Below are 22,885 nucleotides of genomic sequence, written 5' to 3' on the forward strand. Positions count from 1 at the left end.
TTTTTTTTTTTTTTTTTTTTTTTTAGGACGGTAGTAACGATGAGTTATTAGCGAAAGATAATAGGCGGATTCTCGTTATTTATGTAATTATGTTTCGTCTCATATAAGCAGTCGAACGAAGGCTGACAGAAACTTCTTCCACTTGAACGCCGTTATCGACGAAATAAACGCAGCTACATTAGGTTTATAGCGATCATACTGTGTATGTCGTGTAAGGATTTTTAAATATTTTCAAACAAAAAAACCGCCAAATTATGTACATACATTACAAATTTGCTAGCGATAGTTTTGGTTGTATGTGTACAGTATAAGTATATAAATTATGAAATTTTAAGGTATCCAAGAGATGTGGATGCACTTGGCGAATGAACAATGAGCGAATGTAAAAATAAATTTATTAGAACATTCTATACTAATTTCATATGATTGAATTGGATGTGAATTCAATTTTGTTCATATTTACTGTGCATGTACATCTTTACAAGATTTAATAACGAAAATTCACATTCGCTATTTGTTCATTTGTTCGGTGTATGCATATCTTAATAAGTATTTGTGTAAATAAGTGAGCAGCGTTCAATTGCTTCGTGAATGGGTGGTCTACGAGATTTTATTTTCATTTATTCGACGAGCCGTCTGTGATTTTTTATTGTGATTTTGTCGATTATTTCGAGATCGACATTTACTACTTTCGGCTACATACTTGTGTGACGTTTTGTTTTAATTATAAGCATTAAATGCTCCTTTTTTTATAAATAACAATTTGGGACGAATGGATTATTGATGTCTGTAAACCTTTGCTTTACATTTTTCTATATTTTTTGACCACCCGTATCACAGAGCGAGAAGAAGATGTCTTTTGTACTGTTCCTCCTTGTGTTTTGTTTGTCATTATTATCACAATGTATGTACGCGAATGAAAAGAAAACAATTCGATGTATATTAATTTCTCGAAATTGCATTATTGCCTTCCATACATATAATTTGTTATAGTGTAATTATGACGGATTGGCGATTTGTCATAGATATTTATATAAACGGATTGGTGATTGCATAGAACAAATTAGAATGCAAAGCTGTAGTATCGGATATGTGCATGATTTTGTAGGAGCAAAAAGTCACAATACTTCCACTGTACATTATCTTCGTGCCGTCTTTTTTTTTTTTTTGCTGTAACATCACAATAAAATATCTTCAACGCTTTATAGTGTTGGAGGCGGAAGAGTGCGATTATCACTATATTAGCTCAAGAAAGTACGTGCGAACATCCGTTGCTTTCTCGACTTGCAAATTTATGTGGCTTTGTATGTGGTTTGACTGAATAATAGACATGTTAGATAATGTGTGGAAAGGGGGAGAGTGCGAGAAGACGTGCGAGAGAAAAAAAGATGTTTCAGTGAAACGACGAGAGTGCATGGAAGCGCGAGAGAGCGAGAGAAACGATTAGAATATTTTTGGAACACATAAAGATGACTAGTACTGTATTATATACCGTATACCTTACCCACCCCCTGCCTCTTCCCCGTACCCCTATGATACTTAGAATACGGATAAAGAACGTCTTGTACAATTCCGCATTGAGAATTTTCACTAAGACGACTTAAAATATAAGTTTTGAATATTTTTTACATAAGCCATACGATTTCTACCCTTCTCTTCTGCGTCGTGCAACATGTCGCGTTGTTGGTGGCATCTTTGAGGTTTTTCCTTTTTTTCGCCTACGATCCGAAGATGAAAACTAATAGTAACATTACATTAATGTTATAATTTTCTACTCAGCAATGTGATTGTTATGTAGTATCTTAGTATACACATGTTACATTTATATTGTTGACTGAGAAATTATGACGTAATATTATTGTCACTCCTGCGTTTTGTGGAGGTCCATACAGCATAAATCATTTTAACAATATTACAGCAATGTTCCAGCAATATTGCAATAATGTTGCTGTAAGCTTTCGTGTTGTATGGAGATTTTAAATGTAAATTTTGAATATATTTTACACAAAAACCATATATGATTTCTATTATTCTCTTCTATATCGTACGATATTACGGTGTTAGTGGCACATTTATGGTCTTCCTTTATTCTTTGTCGCCTGTAATTCGTACCGATTTATTGGAAAACGCAATATGCGAAAAGATCCAACGCTGCCATGAGTAGTGTGTACGACACGAGCGAAATTTCTGAAATTTTTTTTATATAAAATGTTTTTTTACTAAATGTTGTCGAAGATTTTACTCTTATTCATATTGTATTGATTTATTCAGCTTACCATAATTTTCTGGTTGCAAGTTTAAAGTGTTGTCATAAAATATAAAGTGTATCATTGTTAGATATATGTTAAAAGCGTTTGTACAGATTCGAACAATCCACTCGTATTCAGAGTCTAATGGTTTTTTTTCGGACATTTCGTTAATTTTTGCTTTTGTGTTGTCACACGAACGAGAAAACCACAATTTTACTGATTATTGTTCAACATTTTGGATAACAACATAATGTCATTATATTTTCAATTTTCGGTAACGGGGCAATTTCAGAATGCGGAATAATGTGAATTTCTATCAATATATTGATGAACTTAAATTTTAGTTTATAGTTTACTTTTTATCTTTTTTCTTTGATTCTATGAATAATGTCAATATATATATATATATATTAATTTGTATCAACGTATAGATAATTAATTTTAACATATTGGTTTAATACTCTTTATCTTTTCCCAATTTTTAGAAAGTTAATTTTATAATCACAGTATAATTTTTATTTTCTTTACTTAATTAAACTTAAGAGTAAAATCGAAATTAGAAATTGATAGAAACGTGTATAAGACAAAGAAATCAAGAAATTTATTTCTTCTATATCGAAATCGTAAGGATTTCTAGCAAAGTTTACAATATAGCGGCAGTCTTGAAAACAATGGGTGCATTGTTTCGTGTAAATCGAAAGACACTCACCTATCGTACTTTTAGGTTATTGATTCAATTTTATCAGCTTTTGAGATATCCGGCTGACCTCGTTCTTATTCTCGTTCATCATCGCGACTTATCAGCCATCAAATCATCCATTCGCGCGCGCGCGCGCGTTGTATTTAGTCGCATTTCTACGGGAAGTTGAGTATTTCGTCGCACGGCGTCGCTACGGCTGCGCGCGCCTCGTGACGTAATGCGACTAGCGGTCTGAAGTGAGCGGGGGTGGACGGGAAGGTGGGGAGGAGACGGCGGTCTGATGTGTGACCTTGCAGTGTTTGTAAACAGACACACGTTGCCGTCGCGAACTGTTACGGACGATCGCCATCGCGAAGTGCGAGCCACCCTGAACGCGCCTATTCGTATCCGTAGACCGAGGCGTGTTGCGCGCAACGCCATGGAAGTGGAGCCAATGTGTATCGTGGAGAATGAGACGGTGAGTAGCACGATTTTTTGGCGATAACGCGCGCTTGACAATGTGCACGCGCGTGACGCAAACCTGGTGCCATGGGGAAACAGCCACACGGCTCTTGCGTACGCGCACGGCGGGGGATTACACCACATTGTGCAAAGAGGGCGCGCGTCGGATGGATGTGTCGAACGCGCGTTTTCGCGCGTCCGCTGATCGTGACGACACGCGCGAATTGCAATTGTCCCGACATCCCAAAGGCACGAATCGATCGAGATCGTGGGTAGAGAGGGGGGGAGGGAGAGGCGCCGTTTAGCTGATATTTCGTTCATGCGGTCAAGCTGGCGCCTGACTTGGCTTGGCATTCTTCGCGGCAGGTGGCGCCACCGTCGCCGCCGCGCTGCCCGCCAGGCGATGGCGCTGGCTTCGCGTCGGTTGAAATTTGTACCCGCGCCCGCGATTCAAATCGTACGCCATTCGTTTACGGCGCCCACAGTTGTCGCCTTGCGACGGTTTTACGAACGGTTATATTCACGATATTCACATTGGTTCTCGAAATTCGCAAACTATTCTGGACGAGCACTGCAAAATAGAGTGGCGAGCGGATGCGAGTATTTAGTTTCGGTATGTATGTATGTACTTTACGAATGTAGTATCGCTGTCTGACATCTGGCTTGAATCGTGTCGATGTCCAATGGAAACTTTCCACTGCGAATTGCGTTCTAGTTGCTCTGTGATCAATCGAGAACAAGTTATATCCGAGAATTAATTATAGCAAGTGTCGTAACACGTTAAACATTTCGCGCAATCGTTATTAATTTCGTCTCGTATTTCAAAAGATCTTATCGAAGTGCAGCTAGAAAGCGATGGATTTACGATCATCGCCAGGTGTACATACATATTTAAAGAAGTTCGTATTAAATTGAACGCATTTTCTGTGCCTTAAATGGTCCACTCCAATTTTTGTGTTAATTTAACATAAGATGAATATATTATGAAATAATGCAAATATTATGTAAAAAGTTAACTTATGAATAACATTGACACAACTTGTAAACTAAAACTAATTGTAAATTGTGAAAGTTTTATTTTTTCAATGAAATTAGCATTTAATATGTTAAATTTACATATTTTATTTATTTATTTATTACCTTTTACATTATTATTACGTTATTTGTTCATTTACTTATAAAATATTGTTTTAATATTAAGAAATATTGAATATATTTGATGTAAAGTTCTTAAATAACACAATTACATTATGTTAAATTGATACTTGGATATGTTAAAAATTTAACATACAAATTTTAACAAAAATTATTTTTAATACAATTACAAAATATTTTTATTGTACACATACAATTAACTGCGTCGATTGCGTTTTTTTTTTACCTTCTATCGGTAATGTTGGATTTTAAAGACATAATGGATTTTTCGCGATTATGAATTGTTATAGAAATATAGAAAGTACTATAATTTTTTTGAAAATTTTAAGAACACGACACAAGTACTATTTGATGGACAGACTATGAAGTTGAGTTAGTTTACTTTTAGTGAGTGACAAAGTAATTTTTACCTAACTCATTCATAACAATAATTAAAAAATTACTTTTTTTTAATTGTATTACTTTTAATGTAATGGAATAATATATTTTTTTTTGTAGTACATAATGTTAAAGTACATTGTTGATATTATAGCAATAATAATTGTAAACAGAGCTCCTAAACTATAATTATTTTACCATGCAGTACAATTATCACAAATGGAGAAAAACTTTCTGTGTTTCTTAATAGTTTACGAAATCATATTAAACCTTATCTACGCGTTAAATAACTCATGAGTCTATATTTTCTTGAATTTGTATTATATACGAAAATATCCAAGTAAAGCATGGAATACTTTAATAATATTGCAGCAACGTTTCAACGTCACACGTAGTATACTTTATTACAGAATTTCGTATGTGATATTTTTTGAAAACAAAATCTCTTATCATTTCGATTGTGCTTTGCATGTCTTAACTCATTTTTTTTCTTTCAAAAATCAAGCACACACTTATTTCGCTTCATGTGTGAGAAACGCGGGAAACGAACGAATCTTGATATCTCGCGACACAATTGGTTCGTCATCTTTTGATATCTCAATACTCACAGTATTGTATCTCGATATATTTTGAAACACAGTCAGTTACGGAACGCGTTGTGTATCACGAGGATTCGCTTATAAATCACTCCGCATATTTCGTAATTATTACATTCTAAGACCGGATTCACACGTTAGGTCTGTTTTCTGTAGCTGAACTAGTGTTCAAAGAACTTTTAGAACTTAAAGTGAGATAGGTATATGTTTGATATTTGTAGAAAGCGAGAAAGAAAGTTCTAGTTCAGTCTAGTGCAAGAACAGGAAACAGACCACTTCACAAAAAAGCGGAAAGCGGAAAAGCAGTAGTCAATCAGAATTCGCGTTAGTAGTAAGTGGTACAAAACTAACAGAAGGTAAACTACCAGCGCGAGTTCTGATTGGCTACTGCTTTTCCGCTTTTGTGTATGAACCCGATCTAAAAACGAGTTTTGCAAGAATACCCACATCATAAAGGTCCCATTGTCAGCTATTCATCATAACTCGTCATGTTTTTTTTCGCTGCCGAGCGACAAACTTTGTCTTCAGTCGCAGTAGCCATCGGCGGAAGGATCAGACTAGAGATTAAAATTGGATTGGAATTTAACCACATTTAAAACAAGATTCATTAAATTTGAGATTGGTTCTCTTTCGTTTGATTGGTTAAATTAGAATTCAATTACAATTTTAATCTCTAACAGTTTAATCTCTCCCAGCTTTATGAGCCGGTATTCATAGTCAATTCTTATACATATTTAAGGTCGACTTAAGATGTTATTACTTACAGTCTTAAGATGTTATAAACCACTCCCAGAACCGTATTAGCATTTTAAAACATTACTTAAGCTAATATAACATTTGTTCCTAAGAGCTGAAGTCCAGAGTCTTACATGATCTATAACGTATAATGTATAAGAAAATGAATGAATCGAAGTTTTTCATTTGCTTCCTTTTTATGAAATAAAAGACTTTGATTGATTGATTTACTAATGCGTTATGCAAGAATCTGTACTTTTACTCTAAGATAATTAACTATAGGGACGCGTATAATCAGAAGAGCAAGGAATATAGAGAACAAGTATTTTAACTTATTAAAAATTGTGTTCTTCATAATACATAGTTTCTGATTGATTAAAATTTTTAAGTGCGGAGCACATGTAACTTGCATAACGCGTAACACAAGGCATAAGAAACTCAACCAATCAGAATCATTTATTTCATGGAAATGAATGAATACAGACTGTAAGGCCAATAGCGAATCTAATGTTTACAATTTCTTTACTGCTTACGTTTTACTGCTTTACATTTTAGTACAATGTGCCATGGGCTTAAGAGAATCAATCAATTAAAGTTCATCATGAAATTAAAGGAAAAAAAGGAAGGATTCTGATTGGTTGATTCTCTTATGCGTTATGCAAAAATCTGCGTTGCGGCCTTTATGCAAAAGTCTGCTCCCTACTTTATTCAGTGTTCCTTCTTTCCTATTCCTTGGATTGTGCATATGAATATCGGCCATTAGCCGCGATCGGCGCGGCGCGATTCTTCGAGACGCCGCGCGGTGACGCTAGCGTCATCATCGCGCTCATCGTTCGCGAGCCGTCGCGGGCGCGAGCCGCGCGCGTCACGTCCCTGCCTGAGAGCCTTTTGGCCCGTGAACTGCGCAGTTGACAGAGCCCGCACGACGCGTTGCACCGGTGAGTTTTCCCTCCAGATATTTTTCGCGCGGCGCCCGACGTGTCTCCACGCCGGCGTCGCGACGCCGTCGCGCGCGAACATCACGACGCTTTGCTCGCGGCATATCGCGTTTTCGTATTCGCGCCGCGCGCCCGTTTTGTATCACGACGCGAGAAACGCCTTATATGCACACGCGTATGTAACGTTTCGCGGCGCAGCAGCGGGCGCCTTTCCGTTGCCCGTCTGTGTCGGTGTGCCGTCGCGATGCGCGCGTATGCGTGCGCGCGTTCTCGTTCTTCGTCTATCTTTCTCTCTCTCTCTCTCTTTTTCTCTTTCTCTCTCTCTCTCTCGCCTGCTTTCGACGGCGCGGCGCGATGAAACTGGGACACCCGCTCGGGTCCCGTCCGAGACGATCGTAATTCATAAAATGTCGCGACGTTTCCTCCGCCGCGACGCCGACGCGCCGCTCCGCGCAAATGAAACCGGTCGATTTCGGAGCCCGCCGTATCGCGGGCTTTCGCGTCGCCCACCCGCGACGCTACTGCGCAATTCAGCGACGACGCGTGTCACCATCAAAAGTGTGACTTGTGGCCCACGATTTTTAAGCAAATCGCGCTTTTTCGCGCGAAAAGAAAAGAGAGAAGAAAACCACGAGACGTTCACGTACCTGGCACGCCGAGTAATCGCGAGCTATTCTTAGAGCAAGACGATACTGCCACGTATTCGTATTTGACGAGCTTATCTTGCGAAGGGTTTTTGTCGTATAGCTACTTTGTGGATTTTGAATCCAGAACGAATCGAATGGAAATACATGCACGTTGTGCAAAGAGGCACTCGGTCACATTCCAACGGTTAAGTTATATATTTAAAAAAGTTATATTATACCTCGTAGAGGAGCTACAAATGCGATAATTATATGTACTTGTCTAAAAATTACTTATAATTTTAATATAAATTTGTTTGTATTTATACCTCACTTATCGATAAATGCTAGCAATTGTTTCTAAGATTTTATATATAGTAAATTGAATTGTATGTAAATGTGCGCATTTATTGATAATCATAAAAGTGTTAGTATATGCCAATATACCTATATACATTTATTAATATATGTGTATATTGTGTGTATATATATATATATATAATTTTATACCAGAGATGTAATATGTGTTGATTGAATATTGAGAGATTAGAAAAGTAATTATTTAGAAACCTGATTGATTTGAAATTTTTACACTGAAAAAAATTACTAAATGTAGAATATTTTTAATAGTATTAATTAAATATTTTCTCAATAAAAATGATAGTTAAGTTGAATTAATTGTTCTTGTACCAAAAATACTAAATATGTGTTTATATTTAGTAAATATTTACTTAGAATTATTTAAACAAACATTAAAATTAAGAAAAGAAAACAAATATTAAAATTTTCGAAGTGTTTCTCAAGATTCAAAAACTGTTTGGAATTGTGCATATAAATATCCAAGTAATTTTTTTCAAAATTCATAGTTTTGTTGCCAAGTTACCTCTTGACGAGTGACCTCTTTTTTTCATATACATTAATGTTTGTCCACAGCTCATATACTGAGAAAAAGATGCTTATTTCGATTTCTTTTTTCTCAATGTATACATTTGATAGTCTCATAAAATATCATCTCATATAAAATATATTTGATATTATCTCATATATAAAATATAAATTTAACATAGGTATGTTATATTATGATAATGAATGCAGGCTTATCTACTGCGTCGCATTGTTTAATTTATACTCTCTCATTCATGTTTGTATCTCTCGTCTTGTCTTTATCAGTTCAATGTCATTTATATGATCTGTTATTGCATTCTTGCAATGATTTTTTTAATGTAAAAAAGGTTCGACGCGCATAGTTTCTACATTATCATAAAAGACAATATCATAAAATATTGTCTTTTTAAAACAGATATTTTGTCTCTTCGTTTAATTGCTATGGTTTATATATTTTTCATATTAATTTCTTATTTGTATATTATAGAAAGTCAAAAAATTGTGGTTATTGACGGAAGGATTTACGAAAGTTTCTATAAAGGAAAGATTTCAAAGATGAAGGATCCATGACTGTGTAGAAAGATCCTAGTTCCGAAACGGTTCGTATTACATTGCGTTACGAAGAAATTCACTGAGAGTACCATCTCGGTTAGTTGAGAAGTAATTGAAGTTCGTAGGCGAAGGCATCGAGGCAGCGGCGTCTTTTAACGAATCCGCGATATTTCCTTCGTATCACGTCCTTGGAAACAAGGTTCGCAATCTTGTGTCCAAGCGAGAAATTACGATTGTACGTGATCGTCCGTTGTCCTTCGTGCACTTCTTCGAATCGGAGATGCGAGCGAGTACACGCCACGTGAAACGCTTCGATGCACGCAGTAAAAACATTTAATCGAAGTCGTAATAATGACGAAAGCCTATAAAGAAGGAAACTGGACGACCCTTCGCGACTTAACTGTATACTTTACGCAGTTTGTTTAAGTCCGGATCTACAATAGAGTTTTAAACCTTAAACCATAAGAAATGGACAAATCGTAGTCTAATATCCTCCTCAAATTCGACTGTAATTGGTTAATTTCTTATGACCTAAGGCTTAAAACACGTATTGTAGATCCGGGGTTAGGATCTGAGCACAAGGATTGTCGTAACACATTAATGCCTGTTTCTACCAATGCAGATTAAATTTAATCTCGGTTTAACTTACTGTTAATCTTTTTCTAATTTTTAGGATTGGAAAAAGACGAAGAGCAATTTGAACCGAGATTAAAGTTAATCTGCATTGGTGGAAATGGGCATAAGACTTCCAATAATTAACAAGATTATTTTTGACTCTCTTACAAACGATTAGATTACTTATTTTTGCTTACACTGTAAAAAATAAAATGTTAGTTTTAACTCAAACACGTTGAGTGGATTTTCTGAGATATGCAAAAATGTTAATATTAACACAAAAAAGTTAATTTTTATATTTTTGCATGTCTCAGAAAATTCATTCAACGTCTTTGAAATAAAATTAACATTTTATTTTCTACAGTGTATATAGCATGTGATAGTACGCTATCAAGAGATATAGCGATGTCCATTAATTCTAACGTTATACACCAAAGCTTTGTTGTTTACGTCTGCAACTTAAGTCTTAATGTGCTACAGCAATTCTGTGCTCAAATCCTAAAAGTGGATAAACGCGTACACATAGTAGACAATCGAATCCCGTATGTAATTCGGAAGAATATGCACATGAGAGTGTTACTATTTTTTATTTATTTATAATTTTTTTTCAAGAGTAAATAATAATTTTTTTTGATGGACAAATGTGGACAAATGGTGGACAATCGAATACGATGTTAATTTTATTAAAACTCGCATTTGTGGGTACCAGCTTCACAGACCACATCGTCAGAGCAAGATAATGCGTGATTTTTGCAATTTAAACACCTTTTAATGTTGTTGTTTCTACCAATGTATGTAGATTAACTTTAATTCCAATTTATCTTATTTTTTTCTGATTCTGAGAATCACAAAAGGTAAAGAATAAATCTAATAAGAGTAAAGAATAAGTTAAACCGAAATTAAAGTTAATATACATTGATAAAAATGGACGGAAGAATTAGAAAAAGATAAGTAGTTATGAGAGAGAAATTCAAGTGTTAAAAAATATAACAATATCGAGATTTATATATGTATTTCACGCAATTGTCAGATTTGTATTTGTTTCAACTAATGCAGATTAATTTTAACGTCAGTTCAACTTACTCTTTGTTTTTTCTAATTTTTAATACTAGAAAAAGTTGAACAATAGCGAATTCGGTCAATTGTATTATTATACATCAGATTTAGTGTATACTAACAGCTACTATATATGAAATTAGTTAAATATGAATGCAAAAATATTTTAAATAATTAAATACCCTGTATAACGATATTATTACGTTAACAGAATATACATACATTATTTCATTATTCATCAAAATTGATTATGTTATGCCATTGCATTTAGATACTTTATATAAAGCAGCCTTTAATGTCCATTAATCCAGCATAATGTGAGTGACCGAATACACCATAAGTTCAACCGAGATTAAAATTAATTTACATTGAAACGCATAAATTTAATAATTGCATGGAATATAGATCATCTTGATATTATTATATATTTTTGAAATCTGGATTTCATATTGTCCATGAAATCCGTGACACGATAAGGACATCCGGTGGTTTCGAGGAACATCTTGTATATGAAATACTTCGAGATATCATATTCATAGAGTTATCTAGCACTGGCATCATTTCTCTCTCTCTCTCTCTCTCTCTCTCTCTCTCTCGTTCGCTGAATTTGAGCAGAACTTTAACGTCCCTTGTCGCGGAGGTAGTCTCGGCGATTGTCGGTATTGCAAACGTTATCGTTCTCGTTATCATTACCATCACCGGTATAGCTTTAAGGTGTTGCTGTTGCTGCTGCTGCACCGAACATCATTACTCCGGTAGTAACGTAACGGAGGATCTTCGCGTTCTCAACGTCGTCACTCGTTCCGTGCTGGTATCTCGACGAGCCAGGTTATCACGAGAAACGCTCCAGATGTTGCACGGCATTGTGCAAAAGAACCTTTCGCCGGCCGCAATATCTTTAGCGCAATATGTGGCGATGTTACTGGCTTTAATAAGTATTATATAATACTTGGTTCGAGATTGGGCTTGCGATGCATCAAATTTATCAGTGGAGTTTGCGAAAGTCTAAAGCTTCAGTCTCATCTATTTTTGGAACTAGTAGGAAGAATATTTGAATCGAAACACGTATATCTTATAATTATATTTATCATCATGTTTTTATAGACTGTTTTTATAGACTGAGAGAGAGTTTTTTTATGTAACTGTAAATAAAATACATGGGGAAGACAACAAATCTAATCTTATTTTAAATATTATAAAATAAATGAAAAAGATTTAGGAAATGGAATAAATTCTTATTTATTTTATTCGAATTGAATCTTTTTGAATGAAGAAATCCGCGACGTGACGAAGCAAAGTCGTCTGATCTCTTTGAGAGAGTTTATATCTATTTCTTATACTTTCAAAGTTACTTCTTGCACACAAGCCTAGAACATTAAAAAACGTGTTCTAAGAGGATGTAGACAAAGTATATTAAATTCTTTAAAGGATTTATAGGGCACTTTCCACTTGCTTCCTTCAAATTTGTCTTATGTCTCGAAGTATGCTGTTTTTGTTTTCTTTTTCAGTAAAACTTATGACTGACGTATTAAAACAAAAAGTATTCGTGACTATAATTGCATAGTAAAATAACTATAGTTAGGAATATTATTTTTATTATTGTTATAATATGTTAGTAATAATAATTGTTTATTATTCTGTAATAAAAAGATATATAAATACAGAATATCGAAAATAATTTATATCAAAGTTATTTTTTATGCCAATATATTCTTTAGTATATGAAACTATTAATATAATTATTATTATACTATCTTTATAGTAGTAAAATAACCAACAAAATGGAGCTATTAATCATAATTATTTTACTACACAATTATAATCATAATTGCCAAACTCGTTTCTTTAATGCGTCTTTTATACTCTGAGTTGCCACAAAATTGCAGGAAATTAGAGAATTCAGAGAATAAATTGAAAACAGGTAAACACTGAAAATAGTCAGGGAAAGCAGGGCAAACTCAGGGAAATTTGCAAAATTTTTTGGAAAATAATTCTTGGCTTTAAAAAAGTATAATATACGTACATCACCACACCTACAATAAAATATTTAACGCTTTCCAAATAAAGACAATAATAAATATTTTTAAATATTATTGAAAATCAAGAAAAATCATTAAATTTTGTCTAGAAATCAGAGAAGAGTTATAAAATTTTATGATGAGGAATTTGTGATAATTCTGATATTGTGATCAATCTGTATTTCTTTTATTTTTACATACGGCTTCAAGGTGCACTTACATCATACGGTTCATTGTCTTTCGAGTCGCCGCGGCGTATATTGAATCATTCTTATTTTTGTTTATAATGCACATTGGCCTCGGCCGATTATAGTATCTTCCATCGACGTCGACGCGGAGAAAATTTATATCCACCTTGAGATATTCTACGATATTATTCCTCTCTGTCATCAGGATCTACGTCCTCCTTTTCGCACATGCGTGCACTCTTTATGTCGTTTGACTTTCATAAATTATTGTCTACGACGTGGACGAATGCGATCGCATAAATCCAATCGCGCTCTCTTTGTCTCCTTATCGGCCTATGTACGCGAGCAGGAAAATGTTATACGTTCGACTCTATATAGTTTCCTCGTTGTACACTATTATACGATACGTACCTAGCCGTTGTGTAATTTTATCTCGACATCTCGAAGAAATTTTAAATGAAGTAGAACACATAGCTTCGAAATTAATTCGGAATATTTGCTACGTTATCAAGGATATTACGAAAGAATTATATTTTATACGTTTGAAATCATATTTTATACTTTGGAATTATACATTAGAAATTTCGTTATAAACATAAATAACATGTATGAAGGAAGCTTGTGATTATGAGGTAACTGAAAAGTAATGAATGATTTAACCGAAAACTAAGTTACGGTAGTCTCAAATATAATGAATGTGCAGTGCATTAAATTTCATACACATCTACATAAAATTTTATGGAAAATGCATTAAATTTTATGCAAATCTATATAAAATTTTATAGAAAATACATTAAATTTCATAAAATTTTAAGGTAACTAAAAAGTACATTAAATTATATATATATATAAACACAAAATACTTTTAGTTACAAATACATTAAAAATGTAAAATGTTATGAAATTTTTAATTCAACTTGTGTAATTTAAAAGTATATTAAATAATATTTTTATTATATATATTTCGTATATTTTACAAATTTTTACCAACGGTAATTTACTGATTTTTTAAAATTTTACGTTTGCAGTAAACTTTTTGCTACAACTACAGGAAAATACAATGGAGATGGTGCTCTCCATTCTAATTTTATATCGGGATACGAACATATTTTCGTTGTGATACGCGCGAGAATACGCGCGGAATACGCGTAGCGGGGAAGCGACGAAATTTACGTGATTTTGGTGCTCACGCAATGATTTCACTCGCACTAGCATTGTGCTCGCGAAACATCCCCGTCCATTGTTGTACATAACGTCGCTGGAGCAGCGGCGCGGTTGGAAAATTACGAGGGAGCTTTCTCCGCCTCTTTCCGTGCCTCCTACTCTCTTCCGGTTACGCTAGTCGGGACGAACAATGACCTGGAAAAGCTCAAGAAAGCTTTAAGCCCGCGACTGTACACTCCCCGAGACCAGCTCTCCGCAGCTTTGTCGTCCCAATTTGAAATGGCAAGAAGAAAGAAAAAAAAAAAAACATAGTGCCACAAAAAATACCGTGCGCAAAACTACCGCAATAATATCACGAAATCAAATAATATCTTTTTAAAGTGGGTTAATCGTATAAGCTTGAAAACTTGGTTCACAACTGTCGTTATTCACGCGATCATCTGATAGAGTTTAAAAATTGCAAACATTTTACTCTGAGAAAAGTATTACCAAGTGTTTAAAATGTCACCAAAGTTTCGACTCTCCTGAGGTCGAAATCCGCTTTTCCGCTCTGTGGAAAATTGACGCTGGCCTCGTTGTAACTTTCATAAAAGCTCTCTTTCTCTCTCTATCTCTCTCGGTTGATGCGGATCGTTAAAAGTCTTACGTACGAACGAAACGTAACGCGATGAGCTAAATACGACCTTCGAACGCGGGGACCGACAAAAATAATCCTCTGTTCGAAGCAGATAAGCGCTGTTGCACCCGGGGAAAATGTGTGCGACCCATTGGCGTGAGCGGACCGGAGGATTGTGCAACCATCGAATGGAGGTAATAATAAGGTCGTGGGCACGGTGAATCCGGTAATTCTTGCTCCATGCATTCACCGCTTGGCCTGTGCTTTATTATCGTGAGTGATGCGCGCGCGAAAGAGAGAGAGAGAGAGAGAGAGAGAGAGCACAATGTATTCCGCAGCGCGGCGTATTGTGAAATCTTGATGAAAACTTCGTAAATTATTGTACAGCGTAAATTCAGCGTTTACGCGCACAACGAAAACTTTATGGCAAATTTGCGCCCGGACTAATATCTTTAACGTTCGGGATTTTATATCTGCATGAATTTTCATCGGAGGATGATCGACTTTTTTTAATTAGAGTCACCTCTTTTGCTGAAGCTTGCGTTTTTTTTTTGCACGAAGCACAATGTCGCGACCACGAACGTTTCAAGTTTTCGGCGTCAAAGGACCTTGCAGTAACAATAAATTAGCGTTAATCGCCGTCGGATGATTATAAAAGTTTAGACACGCGCAAAATTTCCTTCCGTAAATCAGTCCGCAAAATGAGAATTCAAGACGAAAGAGTTGAGCGCGGAAAGCAGCTGGCTTTTACCTCGTGACCACCATGGTAAAACGTTCCTATCCCTCACTTATGTCTACTTTGTTCCATTTCGGTCCACTTTAGTCCAATTTGTCTAACGTCCATTTTCCGCCGAGCGCCGCCTTAGGTAGGGAAAAAAATAGTAAAGCCAGCTAGAAGTGCCTCTTGGCGCGCGCGCGTCTTCCGCGGACATCCGGTTGCACCGTAATATTCTCGGGGTTGTTCTGCCGCAGAAGTTAAAACAAACAAAGAAAAAAGAGAATGGAAGGAAATTGCGACGCGCGACCAACAAACCCGGTTACTAAGGCAATTAAAATTAACCATGCTAATAAAACCGTGTCAAACGACGCTGAAATTCGAGAGGGCACTCGAGTATGAAAAACAGATAATCCTGGAAGCAGAGCGGAGAAGATGAGTGAGTCCAATGTGGGTGATTCGAATCACGAACATGCGAAGAAGAAACGGCGTGACTAAGAGGAGAATAAGAGGAGGGAAACGGTGCGAAGAATCGCATTTTAAAGGGTCACGTTGAGAGAGACCGCGAGAATAATTTGGCTAATAACGGAAATTAATTGCGAGCACGCGTTATTCCTCTTCGAAATTCGAGAGTACCGTGCAACACGAAAAAGCCGGCGTAAAAGAACGGCGGTGGTGTGCGGTTGTAATTAAAGAGTTTTCTCTCGAAAAGCGATCACCTGAAAACTCGCGTTCGGTGGAACGCGAGGTATAGGAATGCGATCTAATGAATGGCTTTTGCTCGGGGTTTTAAATGACTGGTAACCGTAAAGGAGAGCTCGCGTCGTTAACTCGATTTTGTAGCGTAATATGATCTATCCGCACTTTTCGTTATTAATTATCTCGTTGATCGACGAGAAACGTTTCTTCTTCCGATTTTACGGAAACTATTTAGGTTGGATTAAGAAAAAAAAACTCAAGGTTCAATCTTCTTGATTTTTCGTAACGCACTTAATTTCTAATTGAATAACTTGGGATAGAGTAATCATTTGGAGGGGGAAGGGGGAGGGGAGAAGGAGAGATATGCGGTAAATTCGTGAAGGAATAACATATTCAAAGATTTGAATGATGAAGATAGTGATGTTCCTTTGCAGAAGCTACCTAAGACTTATTTATATTTCATAGTAATCTTTGAGGATTTCAGGCAAAGTGAATTTTTTAGGTGTTTTGCATTTACTTACAAGACTGAGCGAAAATTTTAATAAAGTTAAACAGATTTGGGTCTTCCAATAAACCAGTTTACAGTGAGAATATTTACCTTGTTTTAATTTATAGCAGTAAAACGGACTCCTGTGCATGTAACGTACCTCTCTGTATCTTTATATAGACCCGCTACAGATCGCTTTGATTGAAGTTTCGCTTTACGAAATGAATACGATTTGAATTTCGAGATCGCGGTTATGGACGTACATAAAAAAAGCTTTTTATTTATATGCAGTAATTTTGTGCAAATTAGTTCGTCCAGTTTAACGTCCAGTTTTATCATATTATTTTGTAATTCCGCAACATTTAACATTATGTATTTTTATAACGAAGTTCCAATTTAAAATTCTGTTATAAAACGAAATTCATAAACGGGAGTAAATTAAGAGAATATGATTTTATCTGTCATCTCTTCTGAAATTTGATTAATTGAAAGGCCCATAAATAGTTATTATATGTAAATAAAACTTTACGAAAAAAAAAAAAAAACGATTGTATTCAGGTACCTAAAATTTAGTTAGATATAAATCTGAAAATAATTTGTTGAACTATTATAATAATAATGTAGAAACTTCAGATATGATGAGCAATGCTGCAAAAAAAGCTGTAAAAAATGTTGATATTCTAGCAACCAACTTGAGTATTCTACATAATTATTTTTAAAATAAAACATGTATTAAATTTAATTCGAAAGTTTCTTATTTATTAAATACATAACGTTAATATGGACGTTGTTTACTTTGAAACTAATCACAGAAGTGAATTAATTTGCGTTTTAGTACACATGTAGGAAGTTAAAATATTATTTTAGTGAGGGAATGGATTTACCGTTGTTTGTTTGATATCTAACATAAGTATATTTTTACTAAGTATATTTCAGTTAAACCATTCTCTCTGTATGTATAAATCTCTCAATAACTTAGCACTAAAATATGTTTTAAAGAATTTGTCATTAAGAAATGCATACGGTAAACAGGTTGGAACGCCACGTAGATCTATAGCAGAAATTTATACTACCTCTTATACCTCTGACAGCACATTAGCGTTGATATTTCAAATTATCGTTAACGGACGTCAGTGCATTCGAAGGCCCGAAGGCGTAAAGGTGATGATGGCAGCGGTGCGAACCGTGTCGCTGTATCTCCGCTACATATTGTGTGCAATATGCTTTGCAGGCATCCGGTTCCCGGTGCAGTGGCGTAGTATCGAGCATCCGGTTTGCCGTGGCGAGACGACGTTAAGGGCTTCCCATTGAAGCGTACCTCGACTTGATTAATGTTAAAACGGCAGAGAGCCTTAAGTCCAACCGTTGGACGATGTCGTTTTTTTACGGTACTTGCTTTTAGTAATTCCTCTTAGTCCTTTTAAGTAATAAAAAATCTATTTTTTATATACGTGGAGCACGTGACCGATACGAGTGCAGAAAATGTATCCATAAAAGATAATGACATTTTACATCGCTGCTTTTAGGGCAAATACGTTTTTTCTAGACGGGTTAGCTTCCGCAGAAAAAAGCAGATGCTACGTCTAGAAGTGGCGTGAAAGCGTTGTATGCAGAAGAGCTTACGGTATAAAATTATAAAGTAGGCTATTGTCTCTATCTCTTGCCATTATATGCAAGAGAGCATTTCCTTAAAAAGATATTTTGTTATGTAATCTCGTGACTATCTATTAAGAGAATATTGGTAGATATTGTATACATTTTGGCATAATACCTCCATGATGAGAGAAATTTGGTATGCATGTACAAGTTCAGGAAATTTCAGTTTTTTAATATTATTAGACCACAAAAAAGTTAGAATATGTCGATAATTCGCTAACAGATTTTTTCTCCATACAAATGCAAATTATAAAAATTAAAACAGCTATTGCCTTTACGGAAACTCGCACTCCGGCGGTAGGACCGTGTCCAATTTTCTGTAACGGCATCAAGTAATCGAGTTTCAGATAACTGAAATTACTTTTTAAACGAGAAACATTGCTTCGCATGTTTTTGCTGGTAACAACGAAAAACGTTAAGAGAAAAATATCTTAAAATTTTACATTCGCGCAACGATGGAGCTTTACGTTTCACCTTTGATAGTAGTTGTGACGATCGTTAAAATCGCAAGCTCCATGAAAATAATATTTACACGTTAGAACATTTTTGAGTTTGCTTGTTCATGAACGAAAAAAGTATTGCGAGATTTACTGTATATTTATATCCTATGACAATTTATCTTACATTTACTTATATATCAATGAAACGATCTACAATTGACACAGATTTCACATAGACTCTCAATTGAAGATTTGTAGTAAATAAGAGAATCAAATCAGTAAAATTAAACCAGATCTGTTGAAATATTCAGTATTTATTTTGTACTAAATTGTACCATTACGGATAATTGTAAACTATACATGCCTTTTGAACAAAATCGCGAAGCTAGCTTAATCTTCAAGATACATGGGCCATTTATGTTCCGATGAATTTTCATTACATTAACAAAAATTAAGTGATTTTTTTCATATACTATAATATAATATCTTTAAAAAATATTTGAGGTTTGTATTTTTTTAAAAATTGAATATAAATTATGTTAAAACTGATTAGATACTTGATGCTCTTAATGTTTTGGAAAAAGAAATATGCAGGACAATAATCTAATCGTGCGTATTAAGGGTTAATACTAACCTGGCACTTCAAAATAAAAAAGGAATTATACAATTTAATACAAAATAAATATAAATATTCTAACAGTTTGGTTTGATTTTGCTGATTTGGTTCGACTAGAGCTTAAAAGAGGTCAATTGCAAGCATACAGATATACATAATAGTAACAATGTCTAATTCCGATAATTATATAAAATCGGCTTATCTTCAATGAAACAATTCAGAATTTCATCTGCTATTTAAAATAGTGAACGATATACACTCCGTTTTGATGAGGATGTGAATTGAATTCAGAGGCTTTAATATTAATTTCTATTTAATATTCCATTTGTTTCTCGTTTTTAAATCCTTCCATAATGCGGAAAGACATTCTATATGATTATATATGATGATTGGGATGCAAAGAGACGTGTGTAATTAAAGGCACGTCGATAATATATGTACGTTATGGAAATTTCCCGACCCAATACTTCATTTGACACCCTGTTTACTGTACTCGCATTATGCACGCGCTCGCACATACTCTCCGCGACGGGAATTGCTAATGGCGATTGCCGAGTTATGGAAACAGACGGATTGTTTCTTCGTTGATTGGATATACGTCGATCAAGCCGTCGTCAATGGGATTGTCGTATGCAGGAGAAGGAATCGGAATTAAAATCTGAACGTTCTCTGCAGGTGCGTGGTTGAAATGTGCGAGTGTGCAACGCGATAGAGACAAGCAAGCAAGTAGATGGAAATGTCAGTGTGAGCAAATATCTAGCAGGTTTTGAAAGGGTGTGTAGCCACGGATTCATGTTCTATGGCAGAGGTTTCACGTTGTGATCGTGGAGACATTTGTCGGTTTATTATAAATACATTATTAATGCTGAATTTATTTTCGCTCGCATTAAAGTATTTTTAAAAGAGGAAGAAGTATAAGAGAGATTAATAAAAGTTAGTCTGTTATGCATGGATTTTTTTTTTTAAAGAATTGCGAATGAAGGTGCATGAAACATTCGGTAAAGAATCATCCGCTTGTATTGAGTAGGAACGGTATGCTTAAATGTTTTACTCTCGTCATGTGTATGATGTTGGAACTGCGAAACTATAATCATTTATTTACACTGTTATTTTTATAGATTTGTTATAACTAAGGAAAAGTCGTATTATGAACAATGTGGTGAAAGAAATCTCGAACGCGCTACATATTTCAACATGTTATTAAGTATCTTTTCTCCGAGCATCGATTATTAATAACGAAAGTTGAAATATTTAATCCCTATTCAATACAATAGATAGATCTTTGCCGAATATTTTATGTCTTCCTTTATTTGCGATGTTTTGAAGATAATGTTCATACTAAATTAATTCCTAAGCATCCTTTATTTTTATCTAGCCGTAATTTGCAATTAACATAACACGTATTGATTTTGCATGCCTTCTCTTTTAAAAATGATATTTAAAAAATGATTTTATATATATATATATATACTGAAATATCTAAAAGTTCAGCTAAATACATATCTAAAAGTTATTTTATTGGACTATTAAAATAATGATGTACGGCTCAAGCATGGTTGCTAAAATGTTAAAATTTTTTGCAGCATTGCTCTTTATGCTTAAGTTTCCTGTAATTATTTTCCGTAATTATTTTGCTGCCCCAACAAAATTATTTTCAAATTTGTATTTAGTTAAATTATTAAACATTTCAACAAAGTTGTTTTTTTTTTGTATTGAAATGTTGAAAAGAAGCAAAATATTTAAACTGACATAACGTTATATCAAATATGAAGTATCTCGGAACACAGATTGTACTATATGTTTAATTAAAAGTTTTTATTTTTATTAAGTCGATATTTTAATTATTTTTATTACTTTACTTATAATTATTAAATTTACTATATTTAAAAAAAAAACGAGTTATTTAAAACTAATCAAAAAATAATCTGTTTACATTTTAAAAAGTTACACCATCAAAATTTTTTAGTTCAAAATTCTGAGAAAATCTCGGATAGTTTTACTATTTAATCAATATACTGATGTTTTTCATTGGGAAAAAGCTGATTGTTTCGAAAAAAAATAGTTGACAGATAACCCAATATTTCTGGGGTATCATAAAAGATATTATATTTGTTAACGAGATGTTTACATCCATATCGTTTGTCTCGTCAGTGTAACTACAATACACTACAAATAACATAAAAAGCGGCTGCGAACAATTTTCTATTTGTGTACTATACGTTCTCAATTTACAAGTTGCGTAATTGTTGACATGAGAGTTTTAAATTTTGACATTTTGGCATTTTTTTTGCATATGGGAATCAATTATCGCACACGACGACGTGGAGAAAGAGGTCAGAGAAAAGGAGATCCTAACTCTTTTGTCGACCGATAAGAAGGTGGTTAAGGCCGATTAAAAAAGCCCGGAAGAATTCTGGGGAGAAAGAACAGGGATTCTGGAAGATTTAATACTAGATAGGATTGAGCGGTGTGGACAGGTTGTAGCGGTCCTAAAAGGGGGCGGAAATTTGTATCTTGTCATCCTTGAGGTCGTATGCATATCTAACGGCCGCGGTACGCAACAACCGTGCCCGAGGGACGTGTAAATTTTAACGGCTCGCCGACAAGATGGTGGGCGTGTTTCTATCTGGCTCGTGTCCCGTCCACTTGTCGTCCACCGTGCTCCCAAGTCTGCGAAATTGTTCCTCCAGGTAATTACTCCGCGTTGAAATCGTTTTCGCGTGTGACCGCCCGTTTTTCGTCGCGAGACAAAATGAGAATCTCGCGCGAAAATGCAATTCGCGAAAATGTATGCGTGTAGCTCGTTCATTTGACTCGGGGCAGTTTGTATACACGACAAAAACGTATACTTTGCATAAATAATATTCTCGGGACAACGAAACTATATAGAATATAGGTATGCGCAATGCGGCTTTTATGTAGTACACAATAGTACATAATAATGCATATGGAGTGTTAAGAAAGCGCGAGATTGTAAAGAATTCTGCCATCGAAAATTGCGGATTGCAAATAATTGTACTTGAAAAAAGAGTCTGGTTGCATTGAAATTCTACTTGAAAATGGGTAAAGCAAAATTTTCTGATTGAATTTATTATAATTTCAGTTGAGATAACCAGAATTTCAACCAGAAATTTTTTATATTGTTAGTATAAGACCCGATTTCTCTGATTAATTTGTGGTTTAAAATTAACCTCATCTCTGGTTAACTTGATATAAAAACATTTTTCTAGCGAATCTACGATTAATCACTAAATTTATAATTTTGCAGTGATAATTTTAAATTCACTACAAACTATCAATTTAATAATAAACTATAGTTAGAAAAATATAATCTTTTTATATATTATTATCAGGATAAGTTTA

At 34.7% G+C, this 22,885-nt stretch overlaps 1 protein-coding gene and 1 long non-coding RNA gene across 4 annotated transcripts in view; one reads left to right on the forward strand and one right to left on the reverse strand.

The window, feature by feature from the left end:
- Positions 1-1,782: 1,782 nt before the first annotated feature.
- On the reverse strand, positions 1,783-2,490 carry LOC108776610 (uncharacterized). The gene is made up of 2 exons (XR_001940788.1): positions 2,277-2,490; positions 1,783-2,187 (listed from the first exon to the last, which is right to left on the reverse strand). It is a non-coding gene; the product is annotated as an uncharacterized LOC108776610 (long non-coding RNA).
- A 725-nt stretch (positions 2,491-3,215) lies between these two features.
- Positions 3,216-22,885, forward strand: part of REPTOR-BP (REPTOR-binding partner) — a 34,075-nt gene continuing 14,405 nt past the window's right edge. The window contains exon 1 of one of the 3 annotated variants that reach the window (XM_018543260.1): positions 3,216-3,406. In XM_018543260.1, the coding sequence (XP_018398762.1) occupies positions 3,230-3,406 (177 nt within the window). In that variant the 5' untranslated portion in view covers positions 3,216-3,229. Of the gene's footprint in view, positions 3,407-3,847; positions 4,004-22,189; positions 22,213-22,885 lie in introns of those variants that run through there. The other 2 variants (XM_018543261.1, XM_018543262.1) reach the window with 2 other exon arrangements.

Source organism: Cyphomyrmex costatus, unplaced genomic scaffold, assembly GCF_001594065.2.
Source record: "Cyphomyrmex costatus isolate MS0001 unplaced genomic scaffold, Ccosl1.0 scaffold364, whole genome shotgun sequence".
NCBI lineage: Eukaryota > Metazoa > Arthropoda > Insecta > Hymenoptera > Formicidae > Cyphomyrmex > Cyphomyrmex costatus.